The sequence below is a fragment of the Parasteatoda tepidariorum genome, chromosome 5 (genome assembly GCF_982258835.1).
Source record: "Parasteatoda tepidariorum strain Cologne lab strain chromosome 5, Ptep-v5.0, whole genome shotgun sequence".
NCBI classification, from domain to species: Eukaryota; Metazoa; Arthropoda; class Arachnida; order Araneae; family Theridiidae; genus Parasteatoda; species Parasteatoda tepidariorum.
The window spans coordinates 63,372,106-63,398,634 of record NC_141759.1 but is presented as its reverse complement, the minus strand read 5'-3'; the positions used below and the strand labels follow the sequence as shown (position 1 = coordinate 63,398,634).

At 26.0% G+C, this 26,529-nt stretch overlaps 1 protein-coding gene across 2 annotated transcripts in view; it reads left to right on the top strand.

Annotated features, from left to right (window-relative positions):
• Positions 1-26,529, top strand: part of LOC107451191 (RRP12-like protein) — a 49,158-nt gene that overhangs the window by 10,355 nt on the left and 12,274 nt on the right. For both annotated transcript variants that reach the window (XM_087164080.1, XM_087164081.1), the window contains exons 9-28: positions 1,152-1,283; positions 1,396-1,487; positions 1,571-1,682; positions 1,769-1,942; positions 3,447-3,482; positions 4,764-4,906; positions 5,857-5,972; positions 6,063-6,127; positions 6,243-6,293; positions 7,606-7,738; positions 8,744-8,898; positions 15,200-15,267; positions 15,361-15,454; positions 17,874-18,032; positions 18,139-18,219; positions 20,074-20,182; positions 23,543-23,650; positions 24,348-24,505; positions 25,574-25,665; positions 25,749-25,898. In XM_087164080.1, coding sequence (XP_087020206.1) covers positions 1,152-1,283; positions 1,396-1,487; positions 1,571-1,682; positions 1,769-1,942; positions 3,447-3,482; positions 4,764-4,906; positions 5,857-5,972; positions 6,063-6,127; positions 6,243-6,293; positions 7,606-7,738; positions 8,744-8,898; positions 15,200-15,267; positions 15,361-15,454; positions 17,874-18,032; positions 18,139-18,219; positions 20,074-20,182; positions 23,543-23,650; positions 24,348-24,505; positions 25,574-25,665; positions 25,749-25,898 — 2,228 coding nt within the window. The remainder of the gene's footprint in view (positions 1-1,151; positions 1,284-1,395; positions 1,488-1,570; positions 1,683-1,768; positions 1,943-3,446; positions 3,483-4,763; positions 4,907-5,856; positions 5,973-6,062; positions 6,128-6,242; positions 6,294-7,605; positions 7,739-8,743; positions 8,899-15,199; positions 15,268-15,360; positions 15,455-17,873; positions 18,033-18,138; positions 18,220-20,073; positions 20,183-23,542; positions 23,651-24,347; positions 24,506-25,573; positions 25,666-25,748; positions 25,899-26,529) is intronic.

Below are 26,529 nucleotides of genomic sequence, written 5' to 3'. Positions count from 1 at the left end.
AGAAGAATTTTTAAAAAAAAAAAAACTTTCAAAGAAATTGTATAAAATTAACTTTTCAGTTCAGATAAACGTAAATCAACACATTCCTATTATTTAGAAGAAGTTATAAATGACTATTATTGTGCTGCTCCCAGCCGATGATAGAGAGAATTACCTTCGAGGATATAATGTTTAGGTTAACATTTTTTTTTAAAAGCAAAGAAAATCATAAATTTAAAAATTTAATTATTTAAATAATTGTAAATGGAAATATATCAGTTGTATATGCATCAGATGTCTTAAAGTAGCCAGGTCATATTTTATAAGAGAAAAAAGATTTAGTTATTTGAGGCAGATTATTGTGCAATTCAAATGTTACTTCAGATCAAAATTTGTATTGATTACATATTTACTTTAGCGTACTTTTTAATATATATTTAAAATAGTGTGTATGTTTTTAATTTTATTAACAGTTTTGTTTTATGGGTAAAGGAAATTTAAAATGCCATTTGTTACCTGCATATTTAAATATTGTACATTATTTTGCCTGTTCATCTATGTGAACTATTTTTTATTTATTGGGCAAGATCTAATGAATTATATTCTTTTTTAAATTTTATATTTCTTTCAAGCATCAATTGTATTTTTTTTCCTTTAAAAAAATAAATAAATAAAAGCTTGTTAAATTATTTAGAATCTTTATTAATATTCTTACACACTCTTACAAACTTGAATTTATTAATATTCTTATACATTCTTACAAACTTGAAATTATCAATAATAAATTTATAAATAATGAATTTATTAATAATTTACTAATAATTATTGAAAATCAAACTTGAGTTTATAATTAATTTGAATTTGTTGTTGTCTGTTGAATTATGCTTTAAGTTGTGTTCGAATAAAAAAGGTTTTTTTTTTGGTATTGCTTTAATTCTTTACATTTGATATTTGAAATTCGTTTATTTGATATTTGTTAATCATATTTTACAGACATTAAAATGTGGGTAACATGAAAGTTTAATGTTATTAAAATGTTCATATTTTTCTTTTCTTACAAACCCTGAGTAAAGTAAAAAAGAAACTTCTTATGTAATTATATTTTTTTAATAATTTCTTAAGGTCTTAGCAGTATGGTTTTTATTTTGTTGATCTTTATTTTATTTTAATAGATGGTAACGTCATGTTGTCTCAAAGCTTTACAAGGACTTTTTAAATCTTCAGAATATACCTCTGAATTAAACGAGAAGAAAATTAAATCCTCAGAAAATATCTCTGCTGAATTAAATGCAAAGATCATTAGTGTAAGTTGCTCCTATTTATAATTTACTTTTTTTTAATTCAAAAATATTAATTCTCGATAAATTTTAGTGTATATCATCGTTTAGGAAGTAACAAATCATTTTCAAATTACAGGCTATGTATCCATATCAACCGAATGTCAAAGAAACTCAGAGTTTGATAGAATGGCTTATGTTGATGAAATCTGCCTTTATCAATCTTTATAAGTTTGTTTTGTTTTATTTATCTATTTACAAGTTTGTTTTGTTTATTTATAAGAATTTTATTTGAAATTTTGTGTACTTGTTAGGCTTGATGTAAGGCTCTGCATGGGACATTTTCCTAACTTTTTTGCTACCGCTGTTAAATGTTGGCTCAGTGACAGAGAAGATACAATGCAAGCTGTTGCTGTAACTCTATATGTAAGTTACATATTTAAATTAAATGTAATTTTTAACATATTTAAACAAAAAAAAAACTTCTTTAATCTTTTTTTAATCAACTTTAGGACTTATTACATGAGTGCATTGATCCAAGTCATGAAGTATTTCAAAATTTTCTGTTTGATGATCCGGTGAATAATCCCATGCACAAAATGTTTAGCCATGTAGAACAAGCTCTTAGTTATCAATATCATAAAGCTTGGAAATATGTTATTATTGTGCTTGCAGGATTTTTTGAGGTAAGGATTCTATGAACCAATTATATGCATTTAAGGTAATTACTAAACCTTTGCCAAAAGAACCAATTCGGTTCTCAAAGTTAGACTAATTTATATTTTTCAAAAATCAGAAAAACATCTTAATTCTGTTAACTAACTTATTAAATCTAATTGTTTTTCAAGATTAGACTATGTCAATTCCAAAAGTTTTCATTTGTAATTTAATATAATTCTTTTGCTGGGTTTGACAAATAACTGATATTCTATTTTGTAATATTCTATTTGTAGCAGTAGTTTTCTTATTTTCTCACCATTAAATTGTTTAACACTCTCGTAATTTGTGAACAAACATGTTAAAATTTGTGGCCAACATTGTATACATGTTATAAAACTATATATACAAAAATTTTAACAATTGTTACGTTGCTATTGCTATTAACATTGCTATTGTTTGTTATGTTGTAATTGCTAATTGAAATCAAGCATTAAAATTTAATCAAGATTTGAATGTCACATTTTGCATTTTTTAGACAGTTTAGATAGGATAGTTGTTAAATAGTGCAATGTGTAAACCAGTAGGATTTCATATGTACTAAAACGCTGCAAACATTAACGTCGTAATATAACAAGTTGTTAAAATAAATAAAATAATAAAGACAGTGATCACAGATTAAAAAGAATCGAAGACAAGATCTACTTTGGATGACTAGTATTGGTTGATTGTTTGCTGTAGGATCCCACAATGAATTGATCATAAAACACTCCCATTAGATCAATGAAGTAAAATATCATTGACTGCGGTTAGTGAGCGGTTGAGTGTCCACTTTGATCAGCCTGAGATGATATTTAGTATTGGTCCTAATCAAGCTGTTCCACCATTAAGTACTCGACTTTACACACAGTTTGTTGGGTTACCAAAATAGAGCTGTCATCCCCCTGAAGGGGATCAAAATTGTATTGTTATGCCAGTCTTTGTATCATCCTCAGAAATGTTTCCCAAACCGTTGCCAATAGCTCATTGTACAACTCCAGTGAGCACTCCTCCTTAAATAAAGTACTACTTCTACTGTCTGATCTTAGATTATCTTTCTTTGATTGTCTGTTTTGGCTTGATTTGATAGTTAAATAATAGGGTATAATAAGAATAATTATTGACAATATCACTTAGCTTAATAAATCTATTAGATTTGTCTCTGAAATTTTGAGTAAGACATTCTCTATTAGTATGATATAAAAACAGTATGGTTTTCCATCTCATCATGTCATTTTGTTGGAAAAAAAAATTGCTATAAGTACATGATACATTTAAAAAAATATCAAGGGGAATCATAATAATTATATTGAGTTAATACTAAAAAAAATTTTTTTCTTCTAATTTTTTTTAAAAATGAAGTTATTGGAATATTTTAAATGGTAGAATAAACTAAGTTATAAATTTTAAAAAGGAAAACACCATTCACTTAAATATCACCACTTAATCTTTTTTTAAAACTGACTAAATTAACATATCTATTTTGTTTTTTAGACCATGGGGAAACATTGTCATACAGCTATGATGAAAGTAAGTATTAATATAAAATTTAATTGAAGTTTATGTTATACTATATGGTGTGTTATATCCTTATAATAATTTATCTCTTTTTTTGTTTTAAATATTGCTTTTTTAATTCTTATTATTGAATGTTTTTTCTTTCTTTGTTGTTTAAAGTTGTGGTCATTTGCTAAAGAATTCAAGTTTCTGATATAATTTTTGTTATAATCCATATTGCAAATATTTAAAATTATCTACATAACTGTAATGTAATAAAAAGGACAATGTAATACTTTTTTAAGTAAAAAATCAAGAATCTATACACAGTGCACAGCAGTTTACCTTCTACCTTTTTTTTGCTTTTCTATTTGTTATAATTTTGATGACATTTTGAAGGTAGAAAATAAATTTTGAAAAAAAGTGGTATAGCTCCTCTATTTATAACAAATTTTTCATCAAACAAATGTGAATAGGTAAATGTTTACATTTTGTTAAAATACCATATCACACAAAATATATCATGTGATATTTAGTGCGAAACAAGTAACAGGTTAATCAAAGTTTAATGTGTGAAAATAAAGTATTTTATTGTTTAGTTATAAGTTTGTATTAACAAATTTCTTTATTACCGTATATTCCGGCGTATAACGCACACTTTTAATACAAAAAATAACATTGGAATCTACGGGTGCGCGGTATACGCCGAATATAAAAAATTATGGATTAAAAAAATTTAAATATAGAAAAATACTTTTATTTTAAGGAAATAACATACCTTTACCTATATACTTCATTGATTTTCGTTATTACATAAATAGTTCATTATATTTGTCTTCCGCTATCAATTACAATTATTAAAAATTTTTTGTATTATAATTACAATTTTTTTTTGTATTATCTGTAAGGTGGGACCTAAACATGTCCAACTCTAAAAGGCTTTGTGGTTTTCTAACGCAACCAGGATGGATTTGCCAGATGTTTTTTACCCGCAATTTAACACCATTTTTGTCCATGCAGAATCACATTATTGCTCTTTCAATTCTACCCTCACATACATGTCAAATTCAGTTCTTTTATTTTTGCAAAAGATAGGGAAAAATACTTTTTATTTACGTTCTTGAAAGACGAGATATTGCACATGTACAATCCAAATTTTCGTGCGCGTTATACGAAGAGTATATCTTAAAATTTAAAAAAAGTAATTAGAAATTACGGGTTCGCGTTATGCGCCGGAATATACGGTAATTGAAAAAAATATTGTTAGACTGTTTATATTATACTCAATTTATAATTTTGTATTTTGTTTTCAAGTGTCTTCAGTCACTTGCTGATCTACATGACAGTTTTAAATTCCCACATGTGAGTGATGTTGAGAAAGCTCTTGGCATAGCTATTGAATTCATGGGACCAAGAGTTGTATTGACTGCCATACCATTGCAGATTAGTGAAGAAAAGTAAGAATATTTTGTTCCATACTCTAAACTCTGTTATTGTAGTATTAAAAGTTAATTTAGGTTTGGGTTTTTGCTGTCAAAAACTGGTTTTTGACATGGCAGTATTTTCTTTAATTTATTGCATATAACTGAATGTTGTAAATGATAGCTATTGATTTTGCAACTATATACATGTATTCTTATAGAAGGATATACATTCATACAGAAATATTGTAATATACTTATTAAAAATAGTGATACTTACTTTTATCATTATAGCTTGATTTGCAAAGGATTCAAAATTTTGCACTTCTTAATTGTTAGAAATAAACAAACAAACAAACAAACAAACAAACAAACAAACAAACAAACAAAAAAGCTTGGAACTATTAATAAATTCAAGAACTAAAAAGAAGAATTTAAAATTTGACATTTCTTAAATATTAGAAATAAGCTAAACAAAACTTTCAAAACTTGTAACTACTAACAAACTCAAAGTCAAGAGTTACTGCTATTTTGTCAAGTTAAAAACTTTTATTCAGTTGAAAAAGCACATTAAACAAAACTTAATTACGAACAAAATTACATGCTCAGTAATCGGGGTCACTGTGTCAAAGCATACGATAGCAAGTCACTAATTTTGCTCATTTTTCATTGCCTTGTCAATTTCTGAGTTTAGTATGGATGAGTCCAAAATTCGAGAAGATTCTTTCAATGGATGCGGAACTAGATGGGAAGACATAAGCACTTGAATTAATTTACTATGGGTTTTGACAGTTTTTGACTGTCATGTGTCAAAAATTTGTGAGATGTTTCCTTACCAAAATAAAAACAGTTTTTTATTTTAAAATCAATTCACCAGTTTTCTTCTTTGCTCTTATTTTAATATTTTTATTTGTTCATGTTTTGTTATGTTAAATGATAATTTCTTTTTGCATTTAACGTCATATATATACATATTTCATTATTAGACCTGATTTTCCTCGAAGTTGGCTGTTACCTCTTCTAAGAGATCACATAAAAAGAACAGAACTGGGCTTCTTCAGTAAATATTTCTTGCCTTTAGCTAAGAAAATAAAAAATAGAGGTAATTTTTATGCTATTTATCTAAAAAGCTTTAAACTTATGCATCCTCTGTTTGCTTAATATAGTAAATAAATCTATTTTTCTTTCTAAGCCCTGGTTTTGAAACAAGAAGAAAGGATTGTAGAGAGCAAATTATTTGAAGTTATATATTCTCAAGTAAAGTACCTTATTTCTCTCAAACAATTGTTGTATAAGTATTTTATAAAAAAAATATTAAGCGTTATTCTTTATTTCTCCTTAATAAGTTACAATTTTTTCAAAAAAATTATAGATTTGGTCATTATTACCTGGATTTTGTACAGAGCCTACTGATTTTGAAATGGTATGAATATATTTATTCACTTGCTTTTTATTGAAAGTTAACATTTCAAAATATTTTATTAATTTTTAAGTATTAAATATTTATTCAAATCAGTCATTTTGAAATGCTTAATTTATTCAATGTAAATGATTAACTTTGGGAAGATGGTATATTGTATCATAAAGGATTAACGGGCATAATTTAGATGATAAAACAATTGTCCAAAGCAATGGAAAGCTGCTTGTTATGATTTTTTATCACCATAAACAAAATTTTTTTATAAGCATTAGGATAAAACTAGTATGAAGTTTCTTATTTTGTGAAAAATTGAATAGGGTTATAGGTTTTGCTGGACATGTTTTTCCCTTGAATCCATAATAGACAACAAAAACAAAAAAACTAATCTTTCTTATGTTTAATTATTTTTTAAACTATCATCATTTTTTTTGTCTTATAATTTTGCTTGTTTAAGTTTTTTCTTAAAAATTTAAATTTATACTTGTTAATAAATTACATATTCAGCTTTGAGATTTTATGGCCCATGAGAATGCATAAATAATTGTTTAATTGGAAGAAATTATAAAAGTTATTTTATGTAAAGCATTTTAACATTTCATATTGCATATTCAAATTTGTTATTTATTATTAAAAACATGGTACCTGATGGGCTTTTTGCTTGTTAAGTCTTAGTGTGAAATTCCTAAAGTTAAATAATGCAGGAGAATAGAACCTAACAAGTGTTTTAAATTGGGGGAAGCACACAAATTAATTTCTCCTAAATAAACAACTTTCTCTTTGAATAACACGACAAGAAATTGGCACATTATCTGGAAAAACAACAGGTAAAGTGATGTCTTTTGGTTATCAGAATCACTTAGGGGGTCACTAATCACTTAAGCCATTAGAATTAGATGCTAAGTGACTATATATTAAAGATTAATATAATGTATAATAGTAGTGACATTCAAGATTTCATTACTTATTTATCATATATTCTAAAATATGAAGGCAATTTCATATTATTATATTATTTCAGCATCTTTTTTTTTATCGATTTATATATATATGAATTTTTAACGACAAATAGTTTTTAAAAATTTTTTTTAATAACTTAGAAGATTGTACAGTTTTGATTAGAATTGAAATCGAGGAACAAAATTCTTGCTTCTGATTTTTGTTATCACAAGGCAGAACTTGCTAAGACATTTTTTGTAGCTGTGTATTTATTTATATAAAAAATTAATAAGATTTGTATTTATTATTTTAATTAGTATTTTTTCTTTAAATTTCAAAGTGCTGGATTTATTTTAATTTATTTTCAACAAATGTTTAGAGCTTTACGACTGATGGAACAAGTGGTAAAGGTTTACCTCCAATGCTTGCGGATGTTTTGAAGACAGACCCGCCATTACGCTTGACAATACTAAGTGCCCTCAGGTTGCTGATAACAAAAAATGCAAATAATGGTAATGCTATTTCTAACTTAGAGTTGAATATCAGGGTTGATATTTTTTTTCCTGGTAGAAAAAACTGCCTTGAAGGACATAATTTTCTTCTAACCTAAGTGTAAAGAATGGAAAAATTTCTTTTTCAAAATGAAATATCAAATACTTAAACAACTTTTATAAAAATTTAGTGACAAATCTAGTTCAAAAAATATTGATTTTCAAACTATTAAATGCATATTTTTTAAATAAGTAAAAATTAAAAAGAAAAATAAATAATGAATTTCTTATAAAACTTAAACAACTGTAATTTTTCCCAATATTTTAAATAAAGGATTTTATTAAAATTTAATATTATAATTATACAAAGAACTGTTAAAATATTATAATCAAGTTTTATTAATAGAATTAAATTAACAAATCACATACTAAACATATATTTTACCTGGGCTGCTAACTTTCGACAGTTTTTGAGCAATTTTCTTCATGTGGTAGCTAAGTGGTTATAATATATTATTCTTTGTTTTGAATTTCATTTAAAGTTATTTTCTACAGCACTACTCTTCCACCTTTCTCATTTGTTGGTAAAATTAAAAATCTTGAAGTTTTATATTAAATATTTTGAAAAAAGTGGTTGATGATTTTTCTGGTTGTATGCACGTGATATTCTGTGTGTAGTAAATGATTTTTTGTGTATGGCCAAGAAAACACATTTTCAGAAGATCAAATTTTAATTAAAATGCCAATAAAATTTGCATTTCAACTAAGAAATTAAAATTGATCTATATCTGGCATGTTTAAAATATATTTATAGATATTGCTCAGTGACAGAATTAATCTGAAGTGAAAATTTTCAAATTATACTCTCTTATTCAGTTTTTTTTTTAAAAAAAGAAAAAAAAAACATTTGTAGAACTTTTTAATTGTATATCGGTCAGCAATATTTTGTTATAAAATAAAGTTTGTACTATGAAATGTATGGTGTTGATTTGTTAGTTTATGAGCTGTTTATTATCTATTTCTTAGAAAGACAAATTGAAACCATGGTCAAGTATTCAAGCAATTATCTACCAGTACTTTTTAACCTTTACTCACCCGATTCTAAGGACCAAGTAGAAGACAATGTTCGCCTTGCCACTTATGAAACAATTAAGATTTATCTTCAGATCGCTAAAAAAGAGGTAAATATGTTTCAATGTTTTGTAGTTCAAAATCTTTTTTTTTAATAACATGAAAAGGAAACCTTGAAAAATTTTAATATGAGGGTTTTCATTAAGCTCATTAATTTTATCGTTTAACAACATTTTTATAAAATTTAGCTGTTTTCTCTTATTATTGCTGTTAAATTAAGTTGTCTAGTCTTGAAAGGTTTTCGGAAACATGGACTTCATTGCCTTAATAAAATATACTTTCATCTGATCCTTAAAGTTTGACTATTCATTTCAAGAAAGGAGCAAGTTGAGAAAATGATTCTTGTTTTGAGTATGTTAAATCTGTTCTGCTTTTTTAAAAAAGTGTGGCAGTTTTATGTAGCGCTTGTAGACTTTGAATACCTAAGTTAAAACTAAAAACTATCAAGTGCTTTTAATATTTTTTTCTAAAAGATAACTCATGGAGCTAGTTACTTACATTAACTGCAATTCTTGTAAATTTTCTTAAATTTGAAAAATTAAGAAATTGCGACTTTAAAAAGCTGAAAACTGGTCCCATATGATTTTGATCAGTGTCTGCAATATGTAATTTGATAACATATAATTTGATAACATATAATTATCATTACTAATGCTTTGTGAAATTTCCATTTTTAGTAACAGTTTTTAAAAAGCATTTTTTTTTGTAAGAGGCTACCAATTTTTCATCATTAGCTGCCTGAAGCATAATTAACTTATAAGTTAGTGTTAATTTGAAATTTAATTACTCCTTAACAACATTTTATAACTAGTTTCTCAAATTCTTCACTGGAAAGAAAGTCTTGCTTTGTTACAAACAGCAGGTATCCTTTCATGTAAGGTAAATGAAATGTTAAGATTTTATATGAGCTGTATTGTTACAATTTATAAATGTAAATTATAGTTTTAAATGAACTGAAATAAGTTTCTAAACAATAAAATAAATAAAATATAAGTTTATAAGGAATTAGTATAAAACACATTTCTGAAACAAATATTTGTAAATTAATTTGGTGTAAAAAATTCCTATAAATATAAGCTGATGTTTCTGAAACAAATTTTAAATCTCACACTTAGGCAAATCCTTATCAATAAATCTTAGAATTTCGTTGATTTTTTAAAATCTTATGTGAAAAGCGGACTTAAGAATTTGATTCAAACTATATATAATCTTACCACAGTCACAGATTTTAATTTGAGTTACTTTTAATTTTCACATTTAATCATTTTTCATTTTCTGTTTTAAATCATCTTTTTTTAATGAGTTAAATAATTGTGCGAGAGCACAAATTTGTTCTTTGGCAGAAGCACCAGAGGTTTCAAAAACAAAGAAAAGTCATTTTTTTAAAAAGTTTTATTCCCTGTGGCAGAATTTTTTCTGACTTTCTGCGACAAACCTAACTAGAACCAATATCTTTCTGCAAGATATTTTTACCGTTATAAATGTATGTGTAATGAATTTATAATAATAGATGAAATTCGTGTTTATAAAATAAGTCTACATGCATGGAATAAAACTGTGTAAATTTTTTTTCTTAATTTCATAATATAAGTTTACATTTCTTAATAAGTTTAAATTGTTTAAGTATAAATTTGCATAATCTTCGATAATAACAAAAAGTTATAAATGTATAGATCTGCAGACAAAAATGCTTACTAGAGCATGAATAAAGACCACCCAGAACCTGTAATAAGATAGAACATATAGAAATAGCTAAAATGGACAAAAAGATTAAATTTATAAAGTTTCATTATAGTAGTTATATCAGGTACAGAAACAAATCAGGTGAAAAAATTAATATTGAAGTTGAGTAATCAAAATAATAAAATAGAATTGACTATAACCGAATTCTAAAAGCAAAAAAATTAAAGCAAAGTTTGTTTCAATTTTTTCTACATCTAATTAATTTTATCTAATTAATTATATATTAATTAGATTCGATTAATATTGTACTGACTTATTGAAAGATTTTTTTTTTAAATAAGGAGGTAAATAAAACTTTTTTTGTGATCAGATTAAGTTCAGAACGAAAAAAATACACAGCGCTTGTGATTTCGCACTGTATTGTGTAAATATATAGCATTGAATTCACCCGAAGTATGCAGAAGCGGTATCTGACTCCAGGGGTCTGTTTAGAAGAAATTTGGGTCCGTTAACGGACCCTTCACAAAATATCTTTTTATAAAAACGGACCCTTCACAAAATATTTTAACTTAAAAACGGACCCTTCACAAAATGATTTTTTTTTAATCGGACCCTTCACAAATTTGTTTATCTTCATTATTATTTTGTTAATCGAATAAACCCTTTCCAGGGCAGAAAACAAGAAAGATGGATGTAAACGAATTAAGTTTTGTCTTCGGCAGACGATTCTTCCATTATTCGTCCGAAATTAATATTCTGCGTTCAGCAGTATAGGCTAAATACCAAATGTTTGTATGTTACATCTCTAATTTAGAAGGAGCAATTGTTGTTTATTTTTTAAAACGTAATTTTTTTAATTACAATTTTACAGTGTTGAGCATAATCTTGTATGTCTATAAAATTTAAAAACTCCTTGAAAATTTTTTTTTTGCAATAACGGACCCTATTTGCACAAATTCATAAAAGCGGACCCTGGTTGAAAGAATGTGAGTAATTTTTTCACACTTTCACGAAAAACGGACCTTTCACAAAATGTCTGGACAGACCCCTGGACTCAATATGCTCAAGTCTATTCAACATCTCGAAAGGAAATAGTCTTTATCAGTACTGAAACATCGATATTAGAGCCATACTCATTGGATGCGATTTTTTTCGCATGCATATGGAAATCTGATCGTAGATAGTGAGATATCTTTCAGGCTTTATTTCATTTAGCCTTAGATTGCAAGTGTTTTTTTTTTTTAAATCGACGACTTAATTCAAAGGATATAGGCATTTTATCTTTAAAAAAAAATTATATATATGTATATATATAGGTATTTTTTACTTTTTACCTTTGACTGCTTCTAAAATTTCTTGATTTGTTGGAAATGCTGTCTCATCCTTACTATCGATATCGCTACTAGTAAGAATATTTGATTTGAATCTAGAACGTTTTTTTTGTTTTTTTCAATATTAGTAGCGTGGGAAGCTTCTTTTCCTGCCGCTTTCCAGAAAAAAAATATCTGACATCGCTAGATGTTGTCGACTTCCATCTTATTTCTTCTTCGGAATGCCGCCTTGAAAAATCAGTTTTCAAATTTGTTTTAATTATTGTGGCTTCACAATTGCAACAAATAACCTTTTCGCTAGACATGATTTTTTTAAAAAAAAGAATCTTTTTACGCATGAAATTTTCCACATAAGTGCAAAAAATATAAAATGCTCTGTTCTCATAAGAAAACACAAAGCAAATTACTGCGCCAGCGATAGAGGCCGAAGTTGGCAAATTTCCAAAAATAGCTTAATAAAGGGGGAAAAAATTCTCCCCTTTTTATCCAGTAACTGTTTGTGTTGGAGATTAACGGAGAATTACGAGCGCTTTCTCCTTCCGCGGTACACTGGGAAAAAAAATATTTAAAACAATTCTGTAAGAAAAAAATTTTGCAGAACCATTATTGCTTCTGCAGAAATTTTTTGTTTCTGTATAAAATGTTTTTTTTTTTTTTTGTTGGTAAAACAGCTTCTGTTTCTGCAGAATCTTTTTTGAGAACTTTTGCTTGTGGCAAACCAAAAATTTTTATTTCCCAAATAAAAAAAATCTTTCTGCAAGAACTCAGTCGCTTTCTGCGACAATGTCGCTGTGTCGCCGTGTTTCTGCCACAGGGTTTTTATTTATCTCACAATTTGTTTTGACATTTAATGTGAAAAGCAGACTTAGCAATTTTATTCAAACTAATTCTAATCTTACCACTGACAGATTTTATTCAAGTTATTTCTAATTTTCATATTTAATCATATGTTTTAAATCATAAACAGGGATGAGATATTTCCGCTTTTTAGCTGATTTCCGCTTTTTTCATTTTTATCTCTTGAATTTCAGCTTTTTTTTATCAAAAATTCAGATTTTTCTAAAAATTTCACTTTTTTTATAAGTATTCCGCTTTTTCAGAAAATTCACCCATTTTCAAAGAGAAACAGAAGATTCAAACTACATAGCTACCAATCCTTTCTCATTTTTACTTATTTTAGCTATTTTCTCCCCTTTTACTCGCAGCAGATAAGATTTTCCGAATTTTTTACACGCCCTCCAGATAGATCCGATTTTTGTAGTTCAAGCGACGCTGTTTCTGACAAGCCTTTTAGAGGTCCCAAGCCTGGAATCTGCCAATATCTCGATTCTTATTCACACGATTTTAATATCAAACTTAGCTTTTCATATTTGCGTGTTGAGATTCTTATTCACGCGATTTGAATATTGTACGTTGTGATTCGTATTTACACCTTTTTAAAAACCTATGAAGCGATTCGTATTCACGCAAGTTTAAAATATCAAACATTGATTTTCATTTATACGTGATTTTAAAATAAGGCATTGGGATTCGCATTCCCGCATTCTAAAAATTATGCATCATAATTCTTATTTGTGCAATCTAAAAATTACGCATCATGATTCGTATTTACACGATCTAAAAATTATGAATCAGGATTTGTATTTACGCGTTTTAAAAATTCTATATCCCAGTTTGTATTTTCTCATTTTCAAAATCGTATATCAAGTTTCATATTCATGTGATTTCAAAATCCATAATTGTTATTCATATTCACGCAATTTTAAGATCAACTCTCGCGATTCTTGTAAGAAGTAAATTTTTTTAAAAAATTAGTTACTATAAAGGTGACTGTTTTTCTAACGACGATTATTAGTATGTATATGTAAGTGTTACAACTCAGAGAAACTGGAAGGGAATATATTCAAAACTTACATTCTGTGCTCGCAAAGAAGAAAAAATAGGATTTGTCACAAGATGTTTGAAAATGGACTAACGACTAAATATAGCAAACATAAAAGATATAGGAAACAAAAGCAATAACTTAAAAAGGGATTCAATTAAATTTTTTTTTGTTGGAAAAAGAGTTAATTAACTCATCATCAAAATTTTATTTATAATTGCTGTTATTTATGCTATAAAATGCAAAATTCTTATCAAATAAAAAACAATTATCTAAACAGTTGCTGATTGTCATGTAATTTTTCAAACTAAAATACCAATTTTTGTATGTTAAGGAGTTACTATATATTTCTACTTCACTGTTATTGATATGTTTCAAAGGGCTGTAGTTAGATTAGACTATAACATGAACATAATGATTTGGTCCATTGTTAAAGTTTTTTTTCCCCAATATAATTTAAAAAGTAATATTACTGATATATTTGCTATAAATCACATAACAGTATTTATTAAAAGAAATGAAATATTAATGTATATTCTCAGTAGTTTTAATTTGCTAAACCAAGTAGTTTTTCAAGTAATAATTGTCTCTTATGTGAACTGAGGAAAAATATAATTTCCAGCTTTATTTTCACTAAATGTTAAGTATCAATGTAGTCGTTTTTATAATAATAGATTAGTACGCAATTGTATGTCAGCACATTATTTATTACCTTAAACTGTCTGGAATTTATTATTAAAGGGCTGCGTTTGCGTAAAATTTACTATCATGGAAATTCAGCTTTTTTGCCTTTTGGCTAATCTCATCCCTGCATAAAGATGATTAAAATCAATCTGTTTTAGACCATCTTTTTGAAATGAGATGAGCGTTTGCATAAAAGAATAAATTTGTTCTTTGCAGAAACACCAGTGGGTAAAAAACTAAACCTTATCAATATTTAAGAAAAGTTATATTCATCTTAGAATATGTTTTGTTTTTAAAATTTAATGCGAGAAGTAGGACTGATTGTTATATTGATATATTGCAAAATAAGGATTTAACACACACATTGTCACACTGATATATATGATGATCTTTTGAAAAATTAGATAAAAGTTAAATATTTGTGGATTATACTATTAAAATGAGTTTATTGTTATTAGATAATTATATGTACTGGAAAAATGGTAACGCTAATGAACATACTTGGAAATTTAAAAGCTTTAAATATATAAATTTAAAGCATCCAAAATCTTTTTACATTTTGTGTTGAGGGAAACATTTTCATGAAATCTCAAGTTTGCTCTTTGGTAAAAGCACCAGAGAATGGAGAACAAAACCTTATATATAATTTTTAAGAAGTGTTATTTATCTTAAAATTTGTTATGGTTTTTAAAATTTAATGTGAAAAATAAACTTAGCAATTCATTTTAATAATTGCTTTGTGTGGATTAATTCACTCTTTTTAATTTTTAGGCTTGCATTTCATTTTTTACTAAAGCATTGGAAAAACTGTCTACAATTAACGATGATGTTTTCAAGCAGTATGTTTATCTTTAATTCTCTCTCTGTTTCTTTCTTTTTTTTGAAACTGTATACACTTCAGGAATTTTAATTTGTTTTATTTTAAAATTTAGGACCACTTTAATTGATATTACTAAGGCTCTTCTTCCTTATATTGACGAAACTCTCATAGAAAAATTGTATGAATTCTGTAAACCATTATTAAAGGTAAAAGGTTTTATTTAAATTATTAATATGTATATTTTATTCTTATAGATTCTTAATTTCTACCAAACACAAAAGCATTACTCTTTTGCTTTAGATCCTTTGAAAAATTAGAATAACTCTATTTTTGTAAATAAAGAATATGAAAACTCTCTTATACATATTTTTGCTTTACAAAAATTTCTAATGTTATAAAATGTATTAAATTTCTAATGTTATAATATTAATAAATTTTTTCCCCATTTTTTAAAATTTTGTAAATAGGAAAATTTTTACATAAAATAACTCAAAATAAAAACCTTTTGTTTAAAAATGAACAAAGGGACAATGTTTTATTCATTAGTAATTAATATAACTGCCGGTAATAAGTAAGAATTATACCACTCCTAATTTTTATTAAAGTATAATTACTTGCAATGATGCTATCATTAATTAAGAGTCAATTATGGAAAATATTAAAAAGGATCCGCCAAGTTTATTACAATGCCCGAAATTGTATACTGAAAGTTGTTCACTTGGAGTAAAAGTTATGAGCTCATTAGAGGTCCACAATAATCCAAAGCTTTGATCTGGATAAAACCTTAGTTTATGTTCTACTATTCAATATTTACTAATACAGTATGCCTAGAACCAACATGTTACAAAGGCTATTTTTATAATGTTAATAATACCTGTTTAGAAATTAGCAAATTCCTACCCATATTGCTTAGAAGTTCTACCGACGTTTGAAAATATCAAAGTTAAATTATTTTGAGGTGAAAAGCTAACTATTAATGCTAATGATGAAGAAGAAAATAAGGTTTTGTTAAAGTTTAAGAAAAATGTCTTAAACAACACATTTGATCTTCATGCAATAGTTGATGAAAATGTTGAAACTATTAGTTGATGAATGTTGTCCCGCTTTTGGTTCAAAAAAGAGTTGCAATAGCTGGAGTAGTAAAGTTATGCTGATGAAGATTGTAAAATGAAACTGCAACCAGATGCTGAAGTCTTCAATGGCTAAGAAGTAATGAGCATCATTCTGTATTTACGTGAGCATACAGGAAATAAACAACAATCTGTTACAAATGTCAATTTTTTGTTTTGTTTATTTATTTATTTTTATAAATTTTTTTTTTCTTTTACCGAGAAAGAAAGAGTATTCAAACCAAAATTTTTCAAATATTTTAAGTAAACAAATGTAGTCATTGTTAAGTAAACAAATGTAGTCATTTATTATTTACATAATTTTTTCAATGAAATTTTTTAATAGTATATTCATACCCTCCAACTTATGAGGATTTTGAAAATAATTCTTTCTAGTGCTAGCGAACCAAAGTAGAAATTTTTAAAGCAAATGGATCTCTCATAAAACTTTTATCAGAACTTAAGAATCTAGCCATATGGCCTGCACTTTTATAAGTAATAGTGGACAAGTTACGCTAAAATTAATTTTTTTTAAATATTAAGACATTAATTTTGCTACCGTCTGAAAAGAAGATTTCTGAAACTACGGAAATTCCGTAGCAGTTGGAGGGTATGTATATTTATTAATTTTCAAGCCCACTTTGCCTCTTTATTACTTTTCATTGATTTTTAAGTCATAAATTAATTTTTATGTTGACCCGCATTCAACGTTTTCCAGTATCTATCGTTTCCAGCGAATGATCCCATTAAATATGATCGATCAAGACTGACTGTACTGTATATGAAACTGATCTAGTTGATTATGAACATAGGATTCAGTAAAAGAAAATTTTGAGTTAGATCTTGAAATGCAAGATTTGTGGGTCTGTTTTATGGATATAATCAATTCAACCAAGAAATCATCGGATGATTTTTGCCAGCACGTATGTCACAAAAGTGCACAAAACAAAGAAACTTTTGATAACAGAACTGCTACTTAGTTTCCAATTAATCGCAAAATAGCCTTCTTTGTATGACAACTTATTTTCATTTTGTATGATCTGGAGTATGATGATTTTATTTCCCCCCATATTTAAATCCAAATAATGAATGAGTCTTAATTCTATTCTATGATGAATTCTGCATAAGATCTTATTTTCTTACTTCACAAAAGCAGATTTTCAATAATTAACATTTAAAGTGCAACCATAACAACCTTGGTATAAAAACAACCTTGTTTCATAATAAGTCAATTTTAAAAATGTTTTCAACCCTTCTTTAAAGCCATTTTGCATGTTAAACACTAAATTTAAAGTATGTTTGGTAGAATCATCATATAATGTTGGTTTATTAATTTAATTTAAAGTTCTGTAATTTCTTAATTGAAAAAAAAAATCACTTTCATTATGTTCATATTTCTGTTTTGTTGCATAAATAAATTGTTTGCATTTATGGGTTCCCTAATAATTTTTCTATGAAATATTTATCTGCTACTTTGTTTTTGAATCTTGAATTTTTTTTAAAAATTGTACTTTAGCATTCAAATCATACTGTACAAAAGAAGGCATTTGGAGTTATAAAAGAAATTTGTAGCTGCAACTCTGAACCCTGCTTAAATTTTATGAAGGCTTCTAGAGATGACCTACGTTTAGTCCTAAGTGAACCTATTACAACTTTGCCACCAGCAACAAAAGCTGTAAGTCACATTTATCATAATTAACTTTTGTTATGTTCTTTGAGGCATACCTTCTGAAAAATATAAAATTTGTTTTTAATAAAATTGTTTTGTTTTAAATTTTTAGTTACGTTTAATTTGTCTTCAGTGCATGGTTTCACAATTTACTATAATTGAAGTGGATTGTATCAAAGAAATAATTCCGGAGGTAAGTTAATTCTAAAAAATATTTAAAATCTATTATTAGTTCCTGAGTGTTTATGTTCTAGTTAAGAAACCTGTTAGAAATATAAAGTCCGCTTGTTGCCTAATATCCATATATCCATGAAAAAAGAGTGATAAAATAAATATAATATCTGAAAAATTTTGTTCCGTATCTAAATTATTATTGCAATGCTTTAATTTTAGTTAAAAAATATATTATTTGTGATAATCTGTTAGTTATTGAGAAGTTATTTTTGAATGATATAAACTTATCAAAAACAATGCTTAAATTATCTGTCAATTTAGAGGGAAAAAAAACTTTCATGTTTTTACATCGAAAAGCTAGGCATTGTCCATTAAAGTATGACTTTAATAGCCGTTTTGTACTCTTCTAAATGCTTATAAACTATATCTTGTAAATTATACTATTTTTATAGTGATAGTATTTTTCACATTTGAACTAAGGAATGTTTGGTAATGTCAGTAAATAAAAGTAATCTAATTTTGAGACTTATTATTAATGTTGATGTTTCAGATTGCAATCTTTCTTTTCATCCATTCATTAACTTCCAGATATTTCTTTGCATCAATTTTTGTGCCATAGATAGTAAAGAAACAAGTCTTAAAATTTGTAATGAAATCTTACCAATCCATTAACTACCAGTTAGCAACTGATTTTTTTTTTTTAAATGAGCAATTTTTTTTATCTGAACTAGTAGAAATAAGCAATATCTTAAATTAGGGAGCATATAAAGGAAATGTATTATAATTCCTCTAATAAGTTAATGACTTTTCAGTAGTTTTCTATTGTTTCAAAAATAATATATTCTTTTTAACTTTTGTTAAAAGCACAATGCTAGCTTACTATTGTAATTTATTTTATAAGATAATATCCTTGAACATTTAATTTTGCTCTTTTAAATAATGTAAACTATGGTTTAAACTTAAATTTTTTATGATTTTTATTTTGTTATGTTTTTTTCACTATGATTTTAAATTTCACAGAAATATCAGCTTTTTTTACTTTAAATAAAGTAAACAAAAATTTGAAATTTGTTATTATTTTTATTTTATTGAAGTAAATAAAATTTTGAACTTTGTTATTATTTTTATTTAATTTGTTCTAAAATGATTTTTATAAAATTAACTGGAATAAACTTTAAAATATCAATTTTACTCAAACACTTACATTTAAATTTATTATACTTTTAGATAGTAATTCCTATTTTTGACATTTGTGTTGATACTATATTATTTCATTCACATGTATGTTCTTTAGTGCATTTTTATATTCTTTGTTGTTTATCATTATGCTAAACTAACAACAAAGTGCATGTGATGCTCGTTTAGAAAAGAATTGAGTAGGTACAAGATGATAATATTTAATGACCTCTCATCTCTTTTCATTCGAAAAAATATCATTTGCTTATGCTCTTAAGTAACTGTGTGCTAATTTTTAAAGTTTATAAGTTTTTTTTTTGAAAAATTTAAATTAGAATTGTTTTTTTAAAATTATTTATTATTATCCATTTTTAGAAACTCAGATGTGACTTTTTTTTTAATCTGAAGACATGAAAACCTTGCTATTTTGTAATACAATATTTTACAAAATTAAGACCCATTTATTTATGAGAAATTCTCCATATTCCGTTTTAGGGAAAAAATAAGATTTTTGAAAATTATTTTATAAGTTAATTTTAAATTTTACTGCAAAAGCATTTTTTTAATAATATTTTTATTTCATTATACAAAAAAAAAAAAAAATCTTAGTGTATGTGTTTTTTCTAAAAAAATATTTATGAAATCTTATTTTGATTTTAAGGTAATTATGTTACAATATATTGTTTATTAATTATAGGCTGTTTTATCTACAAAAGTGAAATCTCAAAAAGCAAGAATTGCAGCATATAGCTTGTTAGTTGCAATTGGTCATTACTTTAAAAAAATAAATCCTGATGATATGAAAGGTAATAACTTAAAATTTTTTATTTTTTAAAATTATTCTTTAATTGAATAGTTATATTATGATTATGTTTTACAGCATTAGAATCGAGCTTAATGACTTTAAAAGAAAAATTACTTTCTTGTAATTGTTTGATAAGTTATGAAGAAAAAACCTCTTTAAATTTTAAGAAATTCATTCCTAAAATTCATTCACTGTATTTTTCCATCCATTATTTGAGAGTAATTACTAAAGCTCAGATTTTGATGACTTTTATTTTTTATAAATGCTTATGCATTTTTGTACATTTAAGCTGGTCGGGTATATATATATATATTTAAAAAGATTTTTAGGACTTTTTTTTTGAAGGGTGGATATATTTTTTATTTTAGGGAATTTTTTTAAAAAACTTGATGGCTTTTTTTGAGATTTTTAGAAGCACTACCAAATTTTTGAAGCTTTCACTCATTTGTAACTCCCATAGATTGTTCTATTTGAAAATAACTTAGAAGGCTTCAGTTGATTTGTAGATGATTCAGAAGTATTGTGTGTTTAAAAAATGCATATTTTAACTTTGTTTCAGAGTTTGGTTCTTCAACAGTGTACCTCAGCCAAAGCAGTTTTCTTTTCTTTTTTAATCTTTTTTTTGTTAATATTAATTTCAAAATCTAATGAAAAGTACCTCTCATTATCTCTTAATTAAATTTTTTGACACAATTGTAGGCTATATGAAATTACAGTAAACAAACGTTTTTTCGTATTTGTTTAATTACAAGTTTTTTTCTTTTCATTTTAAGGATATTTTTTGACGTTTTTAAGGGCATTAGTAGGGATTTTGGTCATCAAAATCTGGGCTCGAGTAATTACACTATTTTCATTTAAAGATTTTTTGTTCATACGTTTTTCCCAGTTTCTTGGCTCAGAGTTACCTGCAATATAATACATAGTGCACTTGGAAAGTAATATTAATGAATTTAAAGTGAATCTTAGACTCTTTTTATCCTACCTGGACCAGTCAGAATCAGTACAGGGGGCAGGCATCTAACACATGTTAATCTAGGGATACAATCGAGGCAGTAAGAAGAGGCATTTTCATGAAGCTTATATTTGTATCCTATGCTGAACTACATGTAGCACTCAATGGATTGCCATAAAGATTTAAAGATTTTTTATGGTAAAAATAGCCTTTGATGATAATTTTGTAGTTGATATAGACTGACTTGACAATGGACATTGATTCTTCCTGGGGGCGGGCACCAATGAATTTTTTGAGGGTTGTGTAGGGAATTCTTCAGCTCTGACTCTTGGTTCGCCATGACAACTGTCTTTGTTTTGATTCACTTTTAGGTGATTTAAGAGTCCCAATAATTTCCCACCTACCTTATAATCCTGAATTGGCACCATCAAACTTCTGTTTTTGTTCCTACACTTGAAAACTTATGAAAGAACACCATTTGGGAATAATTGGTAAGCTGAAGAGGCTTGCACTAAAGCTCTAAAGAACCTTCTAGAAAAAGCTTGTCCTTGCTACTCGGATGGTCATAAACAATTGAGTGACAACAAATGTATAAACTGGTGACCCCTTTGCTAACCATGTTAGAGCAGGTATAAGTTTCACAATAAGTTCTGCGTTATTGCCTTTTTGATGTATCTATCTTCTGGTTAATTCATTTTATTATTATTATTTTGTGACATGCAATTCTAACTAAACTTTTTTTTATTTGGAAAAAATCAATTATTTAAATACTTATGTACAAAGGCATGATCAATTTCTTACATTGAATGAGAATTGGCTGTTAAAGTATTTGTATAATTTTTTTATTATTTTTGAGCAAATTTTTTTTAATTTTTTCTTTTGTATTAATGTTAGAAATTGCCTGTAAATGAGTAGTATGAATAGAATAAATGAATAGTAATAGATTAAGATCACATTTTGTTACATTAAATTTCTGAGTTATAGATTTTCACAAAATACTACTTACTCAAGTTTTTTCTTGCTGATAACCTTAAACGCTTTGAGAATTAAGTAAAATTCTTCAAAATTAATTGATTAATTTGCTATTACTTTATAAAATATTTCGTTCAAAAATAAGTTGTTTGCCTTCCAATATCAGTCAGTTAGATGGTATAAGATGGGCTAAGTTTTCTGCTTTTCTCTCTTTATTTAAAATCCATTAAATGCCAATGTTACCTATTCCCAGAACATGTGCTTTTTGCTGAAAAATAAAAAGTTATAATTGAATTATTCTTAATTTGATTTCAGTCTTAGTTTATATCAATCTACATTATGAAGTAGATCGATACATTATGAACAATGATAGCAATGTAGTTATTTGAGGGAAAATATATAATATCCAGAGAGAGCAGTATAAAATACTTTTCACTCGAAAAAGTTTTTTAGACTTAATAAATTTTTTTGTATTTTTTAATTTTAGAATTTTTTCTATATCGATTTTTAGTGGTCGACTTTTACACCTGTCATATCAGAAGTACGTTATCTTATAATCAAAAGTATGGATTGACTTATACTTAAGGATATACATTATATATATATAAACATTTAGCAAACATTAAATGCTGTCAAAATTTTGATAGTGAAGTTTGTTACCATTAAACATTAAAAAAGTGTGTTGGAATTGAATGTGTGATTAGTAAAATGTGAAGAATTATGGTGGTACACCTAGTTTGTATGAAAAAATCCCAGTTATTTCAGATGATCAAAATATTTTTTTTATTTTTTTTAAGTGTATGCGCGTTACATTTTCTACATAATTTATTCATTCGAAAACATAACATTTGATATTTTTTTGTAATTAAGCAAAATATAATTTACTTTTTTTCTTCAAATAATTTGTATTATAAATAAGAACTTTTAAATGCTGTTAATGATTCGATAATAAGTGTTTATTGAATACTGAAATTAATGTTTTTATAAATTTTTTTTGTTGTATCAGGTGTCAGTTAAATTAATTGTAATTGCTGTTCCACTAGCTCAATCTGTTTCTGGCTTTTGTCAAAAAAAAAAAAAAAGCATTTCCTAATGCATGTTTAATTTAACTTTTACTTTTTTACAGGAAGAGCGTTATGTTTTCTTGGGTTTGATTGCTGTTAAGATAAGTTTAAAAGCGTGAAAAAAAATGTTGTGCAAAGTTTTTGATAATCTTGTAACATTTTGTGTGAAACATATATTGCTTTATAGCTTAATGCTGTTATAAATAGTAGCATAATTATTAATTTTTTAAAATATTCCTTAATTAATTTTTATTTTCTTATGCAGATTAATATATAATTATGGTCTATCTAAAGATGCATACCATTATTATACTGCTTTTACATAATTAGTTTTTAATGTTTCATTATTTAGATTGAAACTTTTATTTTTTAGAGGGTTTAAAACAATATTTGGCTCTTCTTCTGGCTGGCTTAAGAGGAGATCCTCATATGATGAGTGCCACAATACTTTCTATTGGCAATATCATTTATGAATTTATGGGTTTGTGGAGAATTCTTTTATACTTTTTTTTTTTTGCATGAGAACTATTTTATATTCAGTAAAAGTATACAATTTTATATACAATTCTAATAGCAGATTATATTGAGATAATAGAAAGCTTGTTTTAATATTTTATGTTGAATGTTACTTTACATATGTATTATTTTACATATTTTGGCATATATTTAATGTTAAAATTGCAATAAAATGATTAAAAAATAAAATAGACATATTTACATTTACATTTTTTATCTAATGTTGCTCACTTAAATTGCAGAAAAATTTAATTCCTCAAAAAATATTTGTAATTTCAAAAGACTAGTATTTTTAACAGTTATAAATTAAAATTTTTTGTATCTTTAATATTAGCACTGAGATGTTGATTTGGAAATTTGTCACTATATAATGTTTTTTGTAATATCCTAGACTCATTAAATCGAGCTTTTACTTTTTTATAATATAATATTTTATGAAAACATATTAATAGCCATTCTTTGTTTTCCTTTTGATTTTCTGAAAAAAATGTTAACATTTTAAAAATATCAGAAATTGTTTAGACAAACTGTTATTGATTTAAAAATTATGAATGAATAGGTAGTTCAGCACAATTATGTGCAAATCAAGAACTTTATGAACAAATGGTGCATTTTTATTTAATTAATATATTGGAATATGTATGTTTTTTTTTATATTCTAGCTGATATGGAGTTAAATTTGGTCCACCTTTTGATTGAAAATTTGTGTGAGTTGCTTAAAATATCATGTCGTGAAGTGTTAGATTCTGTATTATCTGTCTTAAAAATCATAGTTAGTAAAGTGGATACAATGATATTAGCACAACATGTGGAAATTTTGGTAAGCTAGATTCTTAATTTTTATGAAGTTATATATATTTAATTGTAAAAATAAGCAAATAAATCCAATTCAATTGCTGTTTTAAAAATTAATAGTAAATTTTATGAATAATTTTTCTTTTTAAATTTTAAAGCAATAACTTTATTCATTCTACACATACTGTTTTGTTTACATTTATTATTTTCTGTTTTATAAAAAATTCATTTAAAGTAATCACAATGCAGTTAGGCATGAAGTATCTAAGTTAAATTAGGTTAATATAAATTCCAGAACTTGAAAAGTTCAGCTATAAATTTTTTTTATAACTTAGTAATAGGTTAGTTGTAAAATGAACTTCAACTAACCTATTATTACTACACTATTATAATTTAAAGTATTTAGTTTCCTTAAAAGTGACCAAGTTTTTTTTTTCTCTCTCTCTCTTTCTCTTTACATTAAGTAAAAATAACTAAGCATTTTGTGACATTGTTTAATGAAAATATATTTGTGTTGTTATTTTTAATATTTTCTGCCTGGCATTAAAATAGTAAGAAAACTTCAATTCTGGATACTATTCATTAAACAAATATTTTAATAATTTTAGGCCTAAAGAGCATAACTTTAAGCTAATAATCAGTAGTGCGTATTATTTTATAGCAGTGTTTCTATGCTTTTTAACTATGCTATCTCTCACTTAACTTATCTAAAATTCTTGTGCTCCTAATACTACAAAACTAAAATGTTCTCTAAAATTGTAATCATAGATTTTAAGAAGAATAACTGTAAAATGCAATAAAATCAGATCTGCTAACATGGCAGACTTAAGTTGTTTATAATATTGGATGTTTGCCCAGCCAGAATAGAGACTGAGAGATGAGGTAAAACCTAAACACCGTTTTCGAATTGTGCCCCATTATCATCACCCAGATTAGGAAACACATTTATACCTATTGCTTTTGTAAACATATCAATTTGTGAAACTTTTTGAATTTTTTTATTAAGTAAAGGAAGGTTAGATTATGCTTTATTCTTAAATTTTTGAAACTGATTTGATTAACTAGTTTTTTGAAAATTATTTTATATTTGTAGGTGAAAGGTTTGACTAATATTGCTGATGATCAACAAAGACACTTCAGGTTTACAGCTAAAGAATTACTTACAAGATTTGTTCGAAAATTTGGGTAATTTTTTCTATTTTTATTCCATATTTCTTTTTTTATTTTTAATATTTAGTCATAATAAAATTTTCTTTTTACTTCTCTAGATATGAAATGATATTTAAATTGGCTTCTGAAAAATCCCAGAAACAGTTAAGAAACATTAGAAAATTAGAAGTTCGCAGACAGCGCAACAAAGCTTTGAAAGGGGCAGGAGCAGAATCTGATGAGGAAATGTTTGATCAGAATACAAAAGAGTATGTTTACTTTGCTTTCCTTTTATTCTTATATACATTTTAAAATACATATAGAATCAGAAAATACATTTAAGTTAATTCAACAGAGAAAAAGAAAAATCATTAATAAATAAAATGTGTCTAGAAATGTTTAAAATTTAAAAAAAATAAAAACATAAATAAAAGATAGTGGGATGTATTTTATAGCACATTCTTACTGTAGTAAAGAACAGTAATACATTTGATTTATCAATTATGTGGTTCTGTACTAGAGTAAGAATGTGCAGTACTGTACTATGTGGTTCTGTACTAGAGTAAGAATACATCCCACTATCTTCTATTTACGCTTTTATTTTCATATTTTGTAATCTGGCAAACTTGTTACGATAATATTTGAAATCATTTTTGCAAGATGCCGGTAAGTGGAAAGACATTTGAATTAGCTTCTCGCTTTATATGTTAAATTTTATGTTTTATTCTGTATTTTCCTTGAATTTATGTATTTTATTATTATTTTTTTTGTTTGATATGTTTAATTTTGTATTTTTTGCGTACTATGTTTTGTTTTCATTTCAATTTTTTTGGTGCTCCTCACATATTATATTTTGCTTTGATATATGTGTTGATGTATATGTATGTACAGTAGAGAACC